Source organism: Triturus cristatus, chromosome 11 (genome assembly GCF_964204655.1).
Source record: "Triturus cristatus chromosome 11, aTriCri1.1, whole genome shotgun sequence".
Classification (NCBI taxonomy): domain Eukaryota; kingdom Metazoa; phylum Chordata; class Amphibia; order Caudata; family Salamandridae; genus Triturus; species Triturus cristatus.
This window is the reverse complement of record NC_140594.1, coordinates 931710041-931730085: the sequence shown is the minus strand read 5'-3', so window position 1 is coordinate 931730085 and position 20045 is coordinate 931710041. Positions and strand designations below refer to the sequence as shown.

Here is a 20045-nt window from a genome sequence, read left to right as displayed (position 1 = left end):
GAGGGTCAGGACAGAGGGGAGGCTACACCAACGTCCTTTGTCCAGTTTCGCGTCAGAGCAGGGGCTGAGTGCCCCTGCAACCGGTTTGAGCTGGACTATGCACAGGGATACCAAATGTGCCCCCAGTGCAGACATTAAATCACTCTTAGAGTGCACCCACCCAGCCCCAATACACTAAAGCCTGTCTGGGAGGTGGTTACACCTCCCTGTGACAGGAAACCTATTGTCCAGGCCTCCCCTGCTGGAGTTTTGTCCAGCAGCAGGAGGGCAGACTCGTGTCTGTGGCTGGCAGCATCCATTTTGTGATGCCAGGGTCTGTTAAGCTGGTACCGGGTGTACCAGTGGTGCTATGTTTCTCCCTCTAGTAGGGTGGAATCATACCTCCCATACCAGTTACTGGTGTGAAGGTATGATTCCAAGGTGTTTGACACCAAACACAACATGTTTCCATGCAGCCATTCCAAAGTTAGCATTTACAGCGAGGTTGCACTTAAGAGTATATAGTTTAGCTGCATCACAAACAACCCCGGAATTAAGGGTCCGAAGGCTGCAGAGGGGTTCTGCTCATGCATGGGCACCCTCTCACATGAAACCCAGCACCCTGCCTTCAGGATTTTTAAGGCTTGCCATAGGGGTGACTGATAGGTTTGCATGTGCAGTGATATGGAGAGATATAGGGAACCTATAATCTCAGTAAGGGGTACATACACCACCTTACACAGGCTGCAGTAGCAGACCTGTTGTGTCGTATTGAATGGCTTCCCAGGGGTGGAATAATACATGCTGCAGCCCCTGGTAGGCCTCTGGGGTACCTATGCCCTGGGTACATAGTATACCATATACTAGGGACTTATAAGCGTACCCCAGAAACCAATCTGAATAGCAGGGTCCCAGCCAGACTAAAGTCGAAAAACAGTGAAAATCAGCAAAAAGTGGGGGTAACATAAGAAGCAGATTCTACTCTCCTACACTGAGGTCATAGAGTTTGGATACTTAAACCTTCTACCAGATTGTATGACAATTCTTAAAGAAGCAAGAAAACCTACCACTAGAGCAAAGTGGAAGAGATTTGTTATATATTGTAACCACAATACAATTGATCCGCTAGATGCATCAATACAAAATATTAGCTATCTTTTGCATTTACAGCGAGCTGGATTTGCTTACACATCTATTTGACTACACTTGGTGGCAGTAACTGCATATCTGCAAAACAGAAGACATTTATCCCTGTTCAAGGTTCCAGTAATTAAAGCGTTTATGGATGCACTTAAAAGAATAGTACCACCCAGGGGACCATCTGCACCTGTTTGTAACCTTAACATTGTTCTCACAAGGCTTATGGGTCGACCTTTTGAGCTATTACTCAATTGTCCATTACAATTACTCTCATGGAAGGTCGCCTTTCTAATTGCTATCACTTCATTGAGACCTGTTGGTGAGTTACAGGCATTAACCTTAGAAGAACTCTTCTTTCAACTTCATGAAGATAGTGGTTCTTCGTACAAACCCTAAATTCCTTCCAAAAGTACTTACTGCATTTCATATTAACCAATCAGTTAAGTTACCTGTGTTCTTTCCTCAACCTGATTCAATAGCAGAAAGAGCTCTACACACACACACACTTGATGTCAAAAGAGCACTATTATACTATATTGATAGGACAAAAGATTTTTGCAAAACAACTTTTTGTTGCTTTTGCTCCATCTCATAAAGGAAATCCTATCTCTAAATCTGGTATTTTCAGCTGGATTGTTAAATGTATTCAAACGTGTGATGTTAAAGCTAAAATAACTAACTATACCTCCCAGATCACATTCTACTCGTAAAATAGGAGCATTGTTGGCCTTTCTAGGTAACAATCCCATAGCTGACATATGTAAGGCAGCAACATGGTCTAAGCCACACACATTTACCCAACATTATAGTGTGGATGTATTAGCGCTTCAACAAGCTAATGTAGGACAAGCAGTGCTAAAAACACTTTCTCAAACAACTGCAACACCCACTGATTAGCCACCGCTTTAGGAGAAGACTGCTATACAATCTATGCAAAGCATGTGTATCTACAGCACACATGCCTCAAACAGAATATGTTACTTACCTTTTTAAGCATCTTGGCATGTAGAGCTGTAGATTCACATGCGCCCTCCCTCCTCCCCGGTCACCTGTGATTATTGCAGTTCTTATTATTCACATTACATACTCATGGACATCTCTGTGCTACACTTTCTTCATTCTCACCCTTTTGCTGGAAAACAATGTAACAATGGAGTCGATGCCCATGTGCATTATCACAGAAAGGAGGAGTCACCTTACCTTGTGACTGGAAAAGACTTCTTTGAAGAAAAACAACTTGCAAACATCCAAACCCTACACTAGATGGCAGGAGTATGCAATGCATGTGAATCTACAGCTCTGCATGCCAAGAACAGATGCTTACAGGGGGTAAGGAACATAATTCTTACTTACCTACGCATATGGTGACGGGCACTACAGCTTCCTGGGCATTTATTGATTCTGCAATAAGCACCGATCAACGTGCTGCACACAGTGACAGGCACACCTTCTCCCTGTGTCTGGTCAAGTAAGATTCTGAATAGCAGCCTGCACATACTGTAAAAGACTCACCTGCTTAAAAAAGATAAGGCGGAGATTTATTGTGTGGCATCTTTGCAGTGTAATGCAGTTTTCTAGCTTGCATATCTCTTTGCTGGTCACTTTTTGAGGAGTTTTAGTGTGTAGTTGGGCATAAGGTTCCGTTTCCTTCTCTTTCTTTTAATTTATGCACAGTTAAGTCCTTAGATGGCCAACGCCTAGCATTTTGGCCAACTTCCTCTCTTTCTGCAGTATCTGGGCAAACCCATCATTGAGTGGCGCCAGTGCGTTGGAATTTTCGAAAACTATTAAGTAGCCATCGATGCGGTTAAATATTCACTAGAACGGAAAGTGGCACTCTTATACAGTTGCATGTGGTTTGCTGTGCAGCAGGTTTTTGAGAATCTTCAGTCAGTTTCTCCACCACAAGGAAGTACTGGTGATGTGGAAGAGTGGAATTGCTATAAAGAGGCCTTGGTGCATATGAGCAAGCAGTATGCAAAGGAGTCTAGTATGTTTGAAAGACGCAATTTTTTTAATTCATATGCAAGGTGCTGATGAAAGTGTGGAAGAGTACATTTCAGCTCTGAGGGTGCTGGCATCGACGTGTGAATGTGAAGCACACACTGACATACATCAGAGACCAATTTGTGTCTGTGTGTTTTTCTAAACAAAATACAGGAGCGGCTACTTAGTTACAAGAAACCCACTTTGTTGGAAATTATTGACATAGTGAAGGTCATTTAGCACTCTATGGTTTCTTTTAAGGCAATTCATAGTGAACACTCGGTCAGTGCTCTTTGTGTTTTGGGGGAGGTTGACACTGTCGGTGTAGTAAATGTCGGTAAATTTAGGAAACCCCTTCTGTTTCATGTGTGGCTCAAAAGCACACCTTGATAATAGTGTTAACTGTCCTTCCATTGGTAAGAGATACAGGTCATGTAAAAAATAATTGGTCACTTTCAAGGGGTGTATAGATCAAGCAAGCAATCCTTGCTGGGCAATAGCGTTGAAGTGGGGAATTTGATTGATGCATGTACTGAAAAGCTGGATAATGTCATTCTCGCTGTTCAGTGTAATGCAGTATTTGATTCTAAAAAGGGTAAGGGGCCATGGGGCACTGCTGTAATTGGTGATTTTGAGATTGCAGGACTGGCTGACTCTGGATCGGCAATTACAATTTTCTCAGAAGAAATGTTTCTGGCCAGGTGGAATGGCAGTGTCAAATTTGAGTTGATGGACGTTAATCCCAAAGCATTTGGGAAGTCTGACATGCTGGGGTATTTCATATCCAGGTTGGAGTGTTTGGGTAGGCACCCTGGGTCAAAAATGTATGTAGCTATCAAATGACTGCTCATCATCGGATGGCAAGATTTGGCTAGGATGGGTTTATACTTTTTGCCAGGATCTGAGAATAGTATAGCTGTGCAGGAATTACCAGCAGGTTATCAGGAAGAAGATCTTCAGGTGGTGTGTGTGGTTAATGATTTGCAAGTGGAGAATATGGAGAATGTGTTGAAGAAATTCCTGGAAGTGTTCTCTGGCAAATTGGGAACCAGCAAGGGCTTGGAACACTGAATTTGCCGTAAGTCTAATGCACAACCTGTGGTGCACAAAGTACGTCCTCTTCCTCTGAGTGCCAGGGGTGACCTCAAATCTGTACTTGAAGAATTGTGTGCTGAGGGGGTCATTGTTTTCTGTGACTTTTCAGAATGGGTTTCTCCTATCTGGTGGCAAGAAAAAGGTCTGGAGAGGTCAGGCTCTGCGCTGACTTGCGGTCCTTAAAAAAGAGGATGGGGAGAGGGTGTGGCTTAACAGCTAGAACGGTCGACCTTGAAGCTGAGGAACTGGGTTCGGGTCTCAGCCGGGACGCTCAACGTCCTGTGTTTCTGGGCAAATCACTTATTCTCCCCATGCCTAATAAAATGAATGTGTCAGTTTGTAACTCAACTGGTGCTTATGTAAAGCACTCTTAATACCTTCGGGTCGAGTTTGTGCTATATAAAACTTAAAAAAAACATATTGATCGATTGCCATCCTCTTCCCAAGATTCAAGAGTTACTCATGTGATTGGGGGAAGCCAAATTGTTTCCATTATAGATCTGCGCTCTGCGTATCACCAGATACCGCTCACGGCAGAGTTGTAAGAACTAACCACTTTTGTCACCTCATTTGGTGTTTTTAAATATCTCAAATTGCGTTTTGGTCTGACTTCCGCAGCTAGAGTCTTCCAAAAGCTTATGGATAATTTGTTGGGAAATATCTCTGGGATTCAGGCTTACTAAGATGACATTTTGATTTACCTTGATAGTTGGGAAGCACACAACACTACTTTGCAGAAGGTATTTTCTGTTTTATCTAAAGCAGGCATGACCATAAGAAATGACAAATGCAGGTTTGGTGCACAGCAACTTGATTATTTAGGTCTTGTGGTCTCAGCAGATGGCATCAAACGAAGTCCTCTTTTATCAAAGCCATTCATGAGGCAGCTCCGCCCAGTGATAGGAATGCTTTGCGATCATTTTTAGGATTGGCGTAATACTATGCCAGGTTTGTGCATGGGTATGCGCAAACTGTAGATCCTTTAAGAGCTTTGTTAAGGAAAGGTGCAAAGTTTGCATCACGGGCAAACTCTCTCAGGTATTTGACTAGGTCAAGGATTTGATAGTGGGAGGCCCTGCACTGCATCCATGTCAGGATGGTTGAAAGTCATGCGTCCGTGTTGATGCCAGTATGCCAGGATTAGGAGTAGTCCTGGGGCAGTGGATGTCAGGCAAAGAACGCACTGTAGATTTCGCATCCAGGATGTTATGACACGCTGAAACACATAGCACGACCGAGAGTGAGGCTCCTGCTTGTGTGTGGGCTATCAGCAAGTTCAGAACTTACTTGTGCAGACGGGAATTTGAGGTCTTTACTGACCATAAGCCTCTGATGCACATGCAGAGTGGAAGTGTTGTAGGGAAGGCATCATACTATATTCGTATCAAACGTGTACCAGGTGGGACAAACTTCAGGGCTGATTGTCTATCACATATGGCCTTAAGTGATGACCAGGATATGAATGACTTGGAATACACCGTGTGCATGGTGGCTTCTTGGGATGCAGTTGAGGAATGTGCACCAGTGTGCGAACATGCGTGGTGGGAAGCTTACGCCAAGGATTCCAAGCTCAATCAGGTCAAGAGGTTCATAACGGAAGGTTGGCCTGAAGGCAGGAAATTGGCTGGGGACCTAAACATTTTTTTTGGGTGGCTGATGAGTGTTCTGTAGTTAATAACATGATTATGCGTCATGAGTTGTTTGTGCCGCCGGAACTTTAAGGAGGGATGTAATCATGTCTGCAGATCGTGGGCACTTGGGGGTTATCAAGGCATGTAAACTCCTTAAGCTATACTACTGGTGGCCTTTGTTAAAATCGCAGGTCAAGTCATTGGTTGACACATGTGCTGGGGTGTCTGGTTTCTGACACAAGTTGGAAGGTAATGGACTCTCTTCTCCATCCTGTTCCGTTCCGAGAGAAGCCGTGGTATGAAGTTGGTATGGACTCCTTTGGGCCCTATGAGCTGTTACCCAGCCACAGCAAATATTTAATTTTACTGATAGATTATAATTCCAAGTGGCTATATCATACATTCTGTGATTCCCCAAACACTGGGAATGTCATCAGATTCCTGGAACTAATCTTTGCGGTTAAGGGTTTACCTAGAACAATTGAGACAGACAATGGTACACATTTTTTGTCGCATAAGATGCGCACACTTCTTTCAAAGATGTGCAGCATCTGAAAGTTGCTTTGTATCCCCCTTCCTCCAATGGTTTAGTTGAAAAGGCGAATAGGATAGTGAAGGAGAGAATACAAATGGCACTTTCATCGAATCACAAGGTACAAGAATGTGTCAGTGTCTAGATTTGGAGTTACAGCATTGCACCACACAGCACCACTGAAGTTTCGCCTTTTACACTGTTAATGGGGAAGAAAGGTGCACACAAGTGTGTTTCCGGAATGATTGCAGTGCAAAAGCACGAGGAAGAAGGTCGTGTGCAATGATGACTAAATGAGATCACGTGTTACAGAAGTGGAGCGTTATGAAGGAAAGGTTCGATGCTGGAAAAACGTCCAAACCTACAGATCTCGTGTTGGTGAACGGCTGTTGATTAAAAAAAAAAAAATCCCCGGAGGGTATCGAAAGGTTTGTCAAACTTCTCCTCTCCACGAGTGTGGATTAATGGTCATCTCTTCTTGACGCAAGGGATGATGGAACAAGAGGAGTCTTGTTCATCTTTCTGATGGGCAGGCAACCTCTTAGAACATTTTCTGAAGATGAGGTGCGCCAGTGTGATTGGTCTGAATGGCTGCAAATCTCAGTTTTCATCCCCTCTAAGGGAGCGCTCTGCAGTTGCTGATGAAACATGCCTAGTTGATGCCGTTGAGCGGGATGTTACTCGCAAAGAAGCTACAAGGCTGTATTTAGGGCAGGGCTTTAAGTGGGCCGGGTCTCACCCGGTCTGAGCACGGGCATTTTTTTTTTAAGGGGGCCTCGAAAGGGGTCTCTATCGGGCTCTCTTTTGTACCCTGGTACAGGCTGTCCGTTTTTTCCCCGGACTGCAGTGACAGCAGGCACATCGCTGTGCGCGTGGTGAGGTTGCAGGGGAAAGGGAAATCATCATTGTCTCTCTGGATTTCCCTTCTCTTTTTGAAACTCAGGAGCAGCAACATTGTCGTGGTGTCACCAGGGCTTTAGTGGAAGCTTGTTCAATATTCTATACAAGCTGCTTATTTATCTTGTGCAACTAACAACCATTGACAAAGCCAATAGTCCTGACTTGTAAGTATGATGTGACTTGTTGTATCCTATATCTGGACGCAATGACAGGAACAGCAAAATACAAGTCGGGCGGCACACTACGCTAAGCACAGATTTTTAGTTTACGTGTTTTAACCACGCCCTTAATTGTATTGGCCACGCCCCTTTGAGAGACCCCCGCCCCCCCAGTCTTTTCATCCCACTTAAAGCCCTGATGTAGGGTGTCGCCAAAGAAAGACACCTTGCAGGTTCAATGATTGTGCTTTTCTAATACTAGTGTTGCTTTCTGCAGGCTTACCGCCATGCGTTTATAGTTTGATAGTATTCTTTATTCTTGTGTTTTAAGTGTTGCTTTGTTTTTACAGATGTAATGCCGTGCTTCTGGCAAACGTATGCCATGCATCTAATGGGTGCTGTAGCTTAATAAGTTATGTTTTGTCATTCTTGTTAAAGAAAACAAGCATTTACAATGCAATGGTCTCGGCATTGGTAAAGTTAGAGCTATTGGCATTGCTCATGACATTATTTTTGTTTATGTTTTTGTTTTTAAAATATTTAAAGAAACGGCATTGTCATGAGCAATGCCAATAGCTCTAACTTTAACAATGCCGAGACCGTTGCATTGTAAATGCTTATTATGGTCTCAAAAGCGAGACATATTGTCTGTGCCAATGCTTGTTTTACTTTTTGCATATTTATATAGCGCGAACTCGACCCGAAGGTATTGGAGCGCTTTACACGAGTGCCGTATTTACATTACACATTCAGGCACGGGGAGATTAAGTGATTTGCCCAGAATCACAGGATGTGGACACGACCCCGAGGCTCGAACCCTAGTTTCCAGCACCAAAGTCGGCAGTCTAGCCGACGGACCACTGCTTTGAATTGTATGGCTTTTTAGCTAAATAGTAAAGATACACTTGAGAAACAAAAGACAAACAACACTGACCTGTGAAAATTTGACCAGAGCTAAAATAAATGGATTAGCTTTCACCGCAGAAGTCACGGATGGACAAGTTCACGACGTTTCAAAAATATCAAGTATTCAAAATAATATTAAAAAGTTCAATGCTTAGTTACTACAGTTTTTACACCATAACAAGTGCCGGAATTACATCCTATTTACAATGTAATCTGCAATACACGTTATTCACTCCTTAACGGCACTTTAAAATAAAGACTAATAAAATACTGTACCAATTCAAGATGGCGACCTTGCTGGTATGTTAGGGTGTCGGCCATACTAGGTTGGGCAGGGTGTATAACCCAACACCTTCCCGGACACCATCTATTAAAAGGTTCTTAAAGAAAATCGCCGCGGAAGAGGCAGTCTGTTTTCAATCTTTTTGCCTCGGTATCCGGAACCAAGATCCGCCTCTCCAGTTTCAGCACGGACGGTGTTCAGCATAGCACTGCATCCGCAGTCAGCGGCCTCAGCAGCCTCGGTATGGGCTGCCGGGAGGCTCCCCGCGTGAACTTAGCTGCCCCCTCTGTCCTACGAGACCTGCTCACCTCTGATGTAAGGGAGCTAAACTGTAAGGATGACGAGGTCTGCGTGGTGGGCCTCTTCGGCTCGCAGCACGGACAGTGTTCAGCATAGCACTGCGTCCGTAGTCAGCGGCCTCAGCAGCCTCGGTATGGGCTGCCGGGAGGCTCCCCGCGTGAACTTAGCTGCCCCCTCTGTCCTACGAGACCTGCTCACCTCTGATGTAAGGGAGCTAAACTGCAAGGATGACGAGGTCTGCGCGGTGGGCCTCTTCGGCTCGCAAAGGGAACAAAAGTGCAGTGCAAACTGGGGGGTTTGAGAAGGAAACCAAGACAAGAGGGAACAAGCACACCACTGCCTTTCTCCGAGGCGAAGCAGAAATGCCTCGGAGAAAGGCAGCGGCGTTTCCGGATTCGGGGGCGTGTTTTGCTTTTCTCTCCTCTTGCCATTGGCTGGAGGAGATAATTAGAAAAGTTGAAAAAAACACGCCCCCGAATCCGAAAAGGACGGGGCCTGTTCGGAGTGACGGAGCTCTTCTCCAATGGCTGGCCAGCATTTAAGAGGCGGCCAATGGAGAAGAGGAGAGAAGAGGGGCGGGTTCAAGACACCTCTTCTCCAAGTCATTATGTCTCGCGAGCGAGACTGCGCAAGCGCAGCCTTCGCTAGCCGGGACCTAAAAAGGAAGGGAAATGTTGTAAGAGTTGAGATGCTCTTGTGGCTTTGGAGCACGAGGATCCTTATTATGTTATGAAGGGTTTTCCACATTCAGTAGCGGGGTCAGTTGCTGGTTGCTGCTCGCGGTTTATGTAAATGGGGAATAACCCTGTTTAACTACTCCTCTTTTGTCGAGCCCATCTGTTCACCGGGGCACTTCTGTAATACAGCCCCAGGTGAGCAAAGGTAGCAAGTGCTGAAACATAGAGCTATTGGGAACTGTAGTCAAGTGTTTCTACAAAATAGTGTTTGCATTTCGACTCCTGCATGTTATTGTTAAAATACTGTACCCTTCGTGGCTGAGATTAGCACTGCTAACAGAAAACTGTGGTCTCCGTTAATACTGTTCTGAGATCAAGTGGATGTAAAATAGGTATGTTTCACTCAACAGAATGGTTCTCATTTCCCAAGCATGTCCAATTTATTTATTCACAAGCAATATATACTACACTGTAATTTTGATATGGCGATGTTGTGTTTGTTGTTCGGTCCCATAATTAGCCCAGCAATAATGTATATACCTGATGGAAGGAAGACTCAGAAATCCAAAACGGTGTGCCCTGCATTACATATGTGAATCTAGGTGTGGAGATAATTTTAAAAAGCACTTCTTGGAAGAGGTGTGGCGCAGTGGCCAGGGTGCCCGACTCCGGACCACAGGGTTCATGGTTCGATCCCCGGCGTCGGCGGCAGGTTAGCCCAGCACCATGTGATTCAGGGCAATAGCTCGCTTAATATTCCTGAGGGCCCCCAGTGCTGGGACACCTCTCCGGAGGTAGCTGTGCGCTTTACAAATGCTGGTATTTCATATTATTTAATTTCTTTACCTAGGGGTGGGGGTGAGTATATTTTTGATTTCTGTAGCCACACACTGAGATTAAATTAATTAAAAACTTCAAGCTCCTTATCTTGATTCCGTCCCTGCTCCAGAACTACATTGTTCACTTGCCTGTAGAATGTTGGAAGTAAGAGTTAGGCTCTTAGAGACAAGTGATACAAGTTTATGAGGCGAATGTGTTTGTCATCTCTCACCTACCTACGGAACCTTTATTTTTAGGTCTCGCCTACGCAGCGCGCATGCGCTGTATAGGGGGGACCTCTTGAAATTGATCCGCTTTTGTCCCGAAAACGTCAACGCGTTGCATTGCTTTCAATGGCAACGCGTTCACGTTTGGCGATTCCCTTGCGGGAGCGAGCTATGGCAACATCTGTTTGTAATTAACTTCCAAACAGATGGTGCCCAAGGCTCGCTCCCGCAAGGGAACCGCTGTGTGTTCTCTCGGCCGCACTTCCCCCACCCCTCCCACTTGTTAACCCGGAGTACTGTTTCACTTTCACGGCCGCGCTTGTGTTTCAGCGCTTGTGTTAATGTGTTTTCCACCCTGGCATCCAAGTGCTCATGCCCAGCTGTGCAGACCCACACAGCCCCATTAAATATTTACCAAAGCCCCTTTATATCGGTAGAAAGGTTAAAGTTAATAACACTGACAGCACGGCCCATCCACCCTGGTTAATACATTATTAAGAGGTGCGTGGTATATTCCACTGAGCACGCGCTCTGCCCTGCTCTGCACACGAACCTCTAGGAAACAGCTCGAGGAATGGGACGAGAAAAGGGAAAGGCGGCATCAACCTCAAAGAAATACATTTAAGAAAAGCTTCTAAAAACAGAGTGCTTTTGGGAGGGAAGGAGAAGTGAAACCAAGATGCTGTTTCTGCACTGATGAGACCACGTAGTTACGCGGTTTAAATGCCGCAATCTGTTTACAAAAGTAGTTTCATGGCAAACACTGCTTACGCGTGACATTGCATCAAAAGTGGAGCACCGCAAAGACCCCGCGTTGGGCGCTTTCTGGTACCACTATGAGTGATTCATGCAGCCGATGCCACCATCCGATTAGGAGCTTAACCGGGGCTAAAAGTACCAGCAGAAAATGACCTAGGGTTGGGCATGGGTCAAAGCGTCATCTATGGGGGCAAAAGAAAGCACGGGCCTTGTAATGGGCAGCGCACTGGCTTCTGGGATACACTCCCCTGCAGCACAGACACAGCCCGCACTTCTGCACGGCGACCACCTCCGGGTGTGACTGGGGTTCAGCATACAGAGCCAGGCGGGCCCTACTGAAGGGGCCCCGTGATCCTGTACCCTATGTTCATCACTGCCTTCAGAAGCAAACCGGAGAATTCCTCCACAGGGGTCCAAGCAGCGTGCAGACGTGTGAAAACCTTCAAATACATGTAAAGGGGCGCTCAATGCTGTGTAGACGCCCCCCCCTCACATGCATGACACGCAATGACAAAACTGAGGTGATGATAACAGCAGAAGTGAAATACAAACATGTGCTATGGCTGAAATATTCAGATGAGATGACGCCTGACTTTATGCACTCGCCCTTGGCAGCGTCACAGACAGGGTGGCAGTGATACCTGCTCCCATATCTGACATGCTACCACCGCCGAAACACTGGACTGTCTGTTTGTAAACCTTCCGCGTTACTGCCAGCTCGCGGCTGCCGCACATACCATAGCCCTGGGCACTAAGGTGCTGGACCGTGACACTGTGTCCAGGTCACGCAGCCATGTGGTGATGCTGACACGGAGAGAGGGCTCACTCCTGCGCCCTGCCTGGTGGCCCCCCTAGCAAGCTGTAGGGTTCTTGGCCCCCCACCTCATCACACACGACGTTCATACATGTGTGCAAAGGCACTTCCATGATACAGTGGGACCCAAGAACAGGCTCTGGGGTCAGGAGGGCACGGGCACCTTCATTTTAAAACAAGCATTGGCATAGCCAATAGGTCTCGCCTTTGGGACCTTATAAGTGTTTAGTTATCCATCACAATATCCTTGGTGCAGCAACATCAAGTGTTGCATGGCTAAACACTTATAAGGTCCCAAAGGCGAGACCTATTGGCTATGCCAGTGCTTGTTTAAGTCTGCTAGTAATCAGGCTTTTAGTGGTTGGAAGTGTTAAAGGGATTTGAAAGTGGTCAGAGCACCTGACTAAGAAAGGGTTATCAACTGAACGTGCTCCCATTGTGGGAAGGAGATCAAAGATGGCGCCCTTCTTTCTCGTGAACAGGTGCCTTACTAGATGTTTTGCATTTGTCCTTAAGAAAATATGCGGTGTATTGTGCATATAGTTATGAGAAACTAAAGCCATGTGCATAATTTCCCATAGTTCGATTGTATTCACGTTACTATTCATGGGTTTATCTGCGAAACGGTGCGATTTCTAAGATAAAATATTCAATGAATGGTGCTTCCTGGTGCAGGGACTGGTGGGAAGAGAGAGACTGCTGGTCTGGTGAAGCTCAAAATCAAGCTTATCTGAAGTGTTGCTTCCATCAAACGTCCTCGCTCGCCCCTTATTGTCCTCATTGCCACCTGCCCTCGGAGCAGCATGCACTAATGTTGAACCTTTTCTGATTTCGATTTATCGCAGGAAAGGCCGACATCTGCGGATGAAAACATGAAAAGAAAGTAGAAGGAAGAATGCTTTTCCGAAACCGGTTCCTGTTCCTGCTGGCCTTGGCTGCCCTGCTGGCCTTCTTGAGCCTCAGTCTGCAGTTCTGTAAGTACTGTGCAGTTCAGCAAATATTTATGTGCCAGTATACATGTTGGTAACTACTTTATTGAAGGGGAACCTTATGTTATTGATGAGTTTTAACGACCTACCTTAAACATAAAGTGGGACTGTTCTCTTTCGCTTTCATTAATGTTCTAAACTAAGCAAGCATTAACAAAGCCACTGTGTTGACTTTTGCACAGTGAAAATGTTCTCGCAAGCCTTAGTGAAATGCACCGCACAGGTTGTACAGCTGCAGCAGTAATGTAACCTTCCGTCACATACAACGTGGGCAGCAGTAGTGCAAGCTTTGGACACGCACACCATAGGTGTATCATGTGGAATCGGAGTGTAAGCTTCACCTGGACAGAGACTGAATGGGACAATTGCATTATCTCCTGTTCCGGGGAACAAGAGGCTGGGGTAAGGGGCTGGAAAGTGCAGAAGGTGAGGGAACCTGGAAACGCAGCGGGATGAGCGGTTGGGAGGGGCGAGTGGCATGCGGACAAGTTAAGGGAGGGGAGCAGGAGTAGGTGAAGGTGGTCGGGAGGCGCAGAAGTCTAAGAAGGCATGGTGGATGGTGCCATTGGAGCAAGGTCGGATGCGGGAAGGAGCAGAGTGTTCCAGGACTAAGACGTGTCCTTTAAGAGTGGGGTTCGTGGGCAGAACTAGGTGGCATTCCTTAAACAGTGGCACATGGAAGGAATTGAAGCATGAGTGGTATTGACAGGAAAAGCACATGGGGCACAGACAAGGAAACACCAGAAGACATGGACTAGGGTGTCCCCTAAGGTGAGCACAGCACGGCCCGTCCTGCCGTCAGAGGGACTGCTGGCTGGGCTCCCTTTTCATCAGTCTCCAGCTGAAAAGGGAGCCAGGAGGCGGCGAGGCTGCTGTGAAGCAGCATGGGGGTTTGGAGCACACTGCCTCACATCCCAGCGCAGTTCACCCCTTTGCATCCTGGTAAATGCAGTAAACAGTTAAAGCTTACTTCAAAATTAGCTGCAGTTTTTCACCAAAGTTAGTGTAGACATTGCTGTATATCTCTAGACATGTGTTTCTGGGTTGAGCCCTTCGTCAGTAGAGAACCCCCCTTCTGTTTAAAAGGCTCCCTTGAGCCAGCAAGCTGACGAGCTTTGGAGGTGCACCTGTGTGCCTGTGAGTGGTACTGTGACCTGAGAGGAACTTGGCAGCATTTCCAGCAGCCCTAGATTATTTTTCTTTGCGCTCCAATACTGCTGCTCTAGAGATATACAGCAATGTCTGCACCAACTTTGGTAAAAAAACTCCTGCTAATTTTGAAGTAAGCATGAACTGTGTACTGCATTTACCAGGATGCAAAGGGGTGAACTGTGCTGGGATGTGAGGCAATGTGCTCCCAACCCCCATGCTGCTGCGCATTAGTTGCATGCACCATAAGGTTAAGGGCTGCAGTTCGCAGATGCGACCAGCCTAGGTGCTGGTGTGGCTTGCTTCTCCAAGACCCTCCCCCACCTTTTTCAATCTAGTTCGCCTGCATCAGTGCCCTTACCAGCAGCCTCCTAAACCACCACTGCCTAGGGCCCTAGCAGGTTAGAACAAAACCTTCACTCACCCCAAACCAATGCTGATGCTACCTCACCCAGCTTAAATAAGTCAAAGTGCATAATCGGTAGCACACGGATGTTGCTTGAAGCAAACGAGTACCTTCATTTACTGCCAATTTCTCCCTGTGGGGTGGTGGGAGCTACAGCACCTAACCAACTGCTTCAGTGGGGAAAATCATCTGCCCCCAGCAGATAGCGGGAGCTCTATCTGCCATGCATGCAGTACATGAGACCAATACCATGGAGAGGGAGGAAGAGAATTCATGTTCCATTTTTAAGCCTGCAAAACCCAATACCAGACAACAACTGATCCACGAATACTTAAGGAAAACAGATAATACATTAAGTAACCCGTTGTGTCAGGTTTGGGGTCGCCGCCACTGGCACGGGCTGTGGTGGCACCTAATAAGAACCCTCATGTATTCACTATGGTTGCTGATATTTCTTTACCTTCTCCCATTATAACCACCCCATCAGAAGACCATGCCATCCTAGAATAATCCACTAACAATGAAAATTTGGAAACTGACTCGATCTGTTGCAATGATGAGTTAATTGCTGTAGGGATGTCGGACTCAGAATATGAATATGATCATACTAAAATAACAGCTAACTCCTTTAATAATTCAATACCACTGGACCAACTGCAGGGAGGGGGAGGGGGAGAGAACATGCTCCCTGAAATTCCCATTGCAGATGGAAAGCCTGCATTATGGGTAATTGCTTCTTAATTGCATTTGTTCTGGGCATCTGTCAGGTGCTAGAACAACATAACCTTGTATTCAAGGGAAGGGTTTTGAAGCAAAACATTTGCTAATCTTCTTGTGTTCAGTAACCGGGAAGCATTAGCTTCCATAAAAAAAAGAAAACAATTCACTACACCAAGCTTAGAGGTGAACACTGTGCCATTCAGGAAAGCAATGGAAGTACTCTTTGGAAGAGTAAAAATGTAAATTTGTTTTACATCTTGTTTTATGGTCCCGTTTGTTGTAATACCAAAGAAATAGTTTGCTCTGCCTCAATCATTAACTGCCTGCTAGTATAATACCACCTACCTAATATCGCCATTGTCAATTAGATGTTTCTCATTTTGGGTGTAAGAAAACACATGTTCGAGGCATGTGAGCTGTCGATCACTTGCTTTGCATAGCCCGCCATCTAGTGTTGGGCCTGGATGTTTTCATTTTGTTAGAAGAAGTCTTTTCTATTCACGAGGTAGGTGACTCCTCCTTTCGGTGATAGTGTGCATGGGCTCAATTGTTTTTTTCCGCGATCGGGTTCGGATGTGAATTGCTGCGCTCCGGTTCGGCACCGTTTCTCGGGTTCACTTCGACGCGCAATCCACTACCCTCAACGGTATTGTCTCTTGATTGCGTTTCCCATTCTCCGCATATCGTTTCGACTCAAATATCTTCGATTGGAAAACTTGTGGAGGGCCGTTGGGCCTACCCGCGCCGGGCTCTCTAGCAATCGATGGAACAGACTCCATTCAAGCTCTGTCCTGAGTGTTGCTGTTAAGTTTCTGCGCACTAACCTGCACAAAGTGTGCAACCTCTGTTTGTCTCCGGAACACGTCAAAAAAGACTGTGATGTGTGCCGATCGTTTCAATCGAAGAAGACTTTTCGTGACTGTCCGGCTCGACATCGTGAGATGCAACACCAAGGCGGCTCCATACCGGACATCTTCAGTGAAGATTCCGACTGAGAAGAAACACTAGCTCAAGGAGCCGAGGAAGAACACCACATCTCCGTGTCTGAAGCAGACTCCGACATGGAAGAAGAGGAGCAAGTTGCACCGGGTCAGCGTGCCGTGAGTACAGAAACTCCCTTAACCCAACAACACAAGACAAAAAAAGCTCTGGTCGTTCCTCTGCCTGGGGGCCAAGGTCGGCACCGAGAAGGTTCCGAGCACCCCGCCCGCGGGCCCGGCGCTGAAACACAAAGAGAAGCCTTCCAGCTCGGGATCGAGCCGGCCCCATACCAGTGCCAAACCGAAATCCTCGGTGCCGAAATCCAAGCATGTCCTGGTCCACGTTCCATCTTTGTTGAAGACTAAATCTTCGGTACCGATGAGATCAGAGCCATAACTTTCGACACCGAAAACGACAAGTAAAGATAAAAAGACTCTGCCAAAAGAGCCTCGGTCCGATATTCCACGTTCGGTTCCGAAACAGAGAAAACTGGTTATTAACCCAGATACTGGATATATTCATGCCAAACTGCCTGAAAAAAAGGAAACTGGTCCAACAGGATGAGCACCACATGCCCCTGAAGAAAAGGAATGTGGGTACTAACCCTTCACCCCCTTATGTTCCACCTCCTTCACCTACTAATCCTCAATTAGTTGTCACACCCACTAATTCACCACCACTATCACCTGACCCACAGGATGAAGGGGAGGGGGATGGAGATGAGGATAGGCCACATGATGTTGACCCATGGGAGTATTATGACACTGACCCACACACAGATACTGACCCTGACTTATACCCGTCCAGGCCATCACCACCTGACGACAATATTATTATTATTTAGCTTATATAGCGCCTGGTTACTCCAAACCGGAGTGTCCCAGCGCTAGAACAGCATCAGACCCCTAACAGCTGACCTATGCTAGCAGCCTTACTGTGCCTCTGACTGCCAGGCCGCCTAGTAGAGACACTACTTCCCTCTTCCGTGCCGGTGGCGGAAAAGCCAGGTTTAAAAAAAAATTCTGAACAGAGTCTCCAATACACACAACTGTAGATCTACAGGCAGATAATTCCAAGCATTAACCGCCAAGAAGGCAAAAGATCTCCCTCCCGATCGAACCTATCGTACCCTGGGCACGGTCACTTTGGCTGTGCCCAACGATCTCAGGTTTCGAGCAGGTTGATGTGCAGTAAGAAGAGGGAGCAAAAATCTCTACCTCTTCTGATTAAGGATCCTATGTCCAAAGCATAGGGCCTTAAAAGTAACTCTGGCCTGTATAGGGAGCCAATGAAGTTTCATCAAAGCTTCCCTCACCGAAGCCTGCCTTGGAATATTCAGAATCAGCCGAGCTGCCGCATTCTGGACCTTCTGCAAAATATTCACATTTCTGATGGTCACCCCTAGATACAATATGTTACAATAGTCAAGGAGCGAAGTAACAAGGGCCTTGACAAAGGTTCTTTATGCTTCAAGTGGAAGTAGGTCCAAGATTTTTCGTGGCAGTTTAAGAATACCAAAGCAGGTTCCAGCCACAGCGGATATCTGCTCTGAAAAGGACAGATTGTCGTCGAACCATTCTCCCGAATTCTTGACCTTAGCTTTCGGGACTGGAGTAAGTCCCAGTTCCTCTGGCCACCATAGCTGAGACCAAAGTGAGGGCTGTTTACCAATTACCATCACCTCAGTCTTCCCTGCATTCAGCTGAAGACAACTGTGTTTCATCTAATCGGCAAGCGCACCCAAGCAGACCTTAGTCAGATGCCATTTCAGACTCCTTTTGCTCCAGAGTAACCATCAGCTGAGTGTCAACGGCATATGACACCAGTTTTACCCCATGCCTGAATACAATATCTGTCAGGGGGCGCATGTAGATATTAAATAGGGTCGGGCTAAGGGCTGAACCCTGCGTCACCCCCTGTGACAGAGGGCAGACTCTAGATTTAAAAGGATGTTGTATGACCTGGAATGATCTGTTCTGCAGGAAATGTTTCACCCTCTCACAGATACAGCCACTGACCCCAGCCTCCCTCAGCCTCTCCAATAACAGGTAGTGAGAGACCGTGTCGAACGCAGCGCTCAGATCAAGTAGGATCATTGCAGCTGTCCTTTTTTTGTCTGCTGCAGTTCTCAACGCCTCCGCAGCCAGGAGAAGGGCCGTCTCCGTGTTATGAAGTGGCCTAAAGCCAGACTGGGTGTTGTGGAGGACCCGGCTTTCTTCCAAGAACATGGACAGTTGGTGATTTAGAGGTTTCTCGAAGGGGAGCAGAGAGATCGCTCTCAAATTTTCTGGGAGGGCGTGGTCTAAAGAAGGTTTCTTCAGCAAAAGTACCACCATAGCATGCTTCCAATTGCTGGGAACCTGCCCCGAGCTAAAGGATATATTCGGTAGTGCGGCTAGAACCGGAGCAATGACCTCCTTCCGTAGCCGCAAAAATTTAGGGGGAGCTGGGTCCAAAGGTGACCCTGATTTAACCACGTCCATCAATTTCAGGATCTTACTCTCCACAGGAGGGTGAAAGACAAACCTATCCTCGGTCCAAGGGACCTCTATGGCAGGAGCAGGGACAAAATTCCGGCTGCTTTCTGGAAAGGTAGCATATATTTAATCTATCTTGCCCAGAAAGAAGTCCGCGACCTTATTGCAGTGATCGGTAGATGCAGGGAGTGCTGCTGTCGCACGTTCCAGAGAGGATAATTGTTTGACCACCTGGAAGATGTTCTTTGTGGAATTTTTTGCTAACTCAATCTGCTCCATATAGAATTCCCTACGCACTCTCCTAATCTGTAAGTGATAAAACTTCAAGGCCGCTAGATAAGTCTGCCTATTTTCCTCCAGGTAGTTCTTCCTCCACTGGCGTTCAAGGCGTTTGCAACCAGTTTTCAGCTGCGCCAATTCTTCTGAAAACCATTTTGCAGATGCAGTCATACGAGTGCTTTTGCATGGTTTCAGGGGTATCAAGGAGTCCACTGCCTCCTTGATCCATAGGGAGACTAAATCCTCTGCTATCTCAGTTTCGGCCCCTAAATCAGGGGTGCTTGAGACCAGTTTCGCCTCAAAGATATCCTGGGTTACCGTGCCCCATTTCCGAACCATTCTGGGCTCAGACTGCTTTCCCTTCTCGTAGAGAACCTTTCTAGGAAACATAATCCTGAAAGGAAGAATATATTGGTCAGACCAAACTACTGGGACCGGAAGCAGAGCTTCAACCTCTATACTGTTAGTAAAGATATTGTCCAACGTATGACCCCTACTATGCGTAGGAGTATGGACCAATTGGTTGAGACCCAAAGCCCATAGTCCTTGGGTCAGCTCCGCAGATTCTTTACTTCCTTTATCTTCAAAATGAAGATTCAGATCACCAAAGAGGATGAAGTTAGGGTTGCGAATAGCATGGGAGCAGAGTTTCCAAGACTTCTTCAATAAAAAGATATATGCTACATTGAGCTTCTTAACAGGGCTGCTCGTTACCATGGGATGGAACTACATAAACAGGCTTTAGAGGAGGACTTCTTGTTTGAGACCCTAAGTTCCTCTAAAAATACTACATATACACTGCCAATGCTTAAGGGGATGCTTAAACATGCAGATGAGG

General features: G+C 46.4%; 1 protein-coding gene across 2 annotated transcripts in view; it reads left to right on the top strand.

Moving 5' to 3' along the window:
* The window catches only part of PXYLP1 (2-phosphoxylose phosphatase 1), a 509674-nt gene that overhangs the window by 232762 nt on the left and 256867 nt on the right, over window positions 1-20045 (top strand). Inside the window, exon 2 of one of the 2 annotated variants that reach the window (XM_085634923.1) lies at window positions 13052-13180. In XM_085634923.1, coding sequence (XP_085491049.1) covers window positions 13102-13180 — 79 coding nt within the window. In that variant the 5' untranslated portion in view covers window positions 13052-13101. Of the gene's footprint in view, window positions 1-13047; window positions 13181-20045 lie in introns of those variants that run through there. The other variant, XM_085634924.1, reaches the window with a different exon arrangement.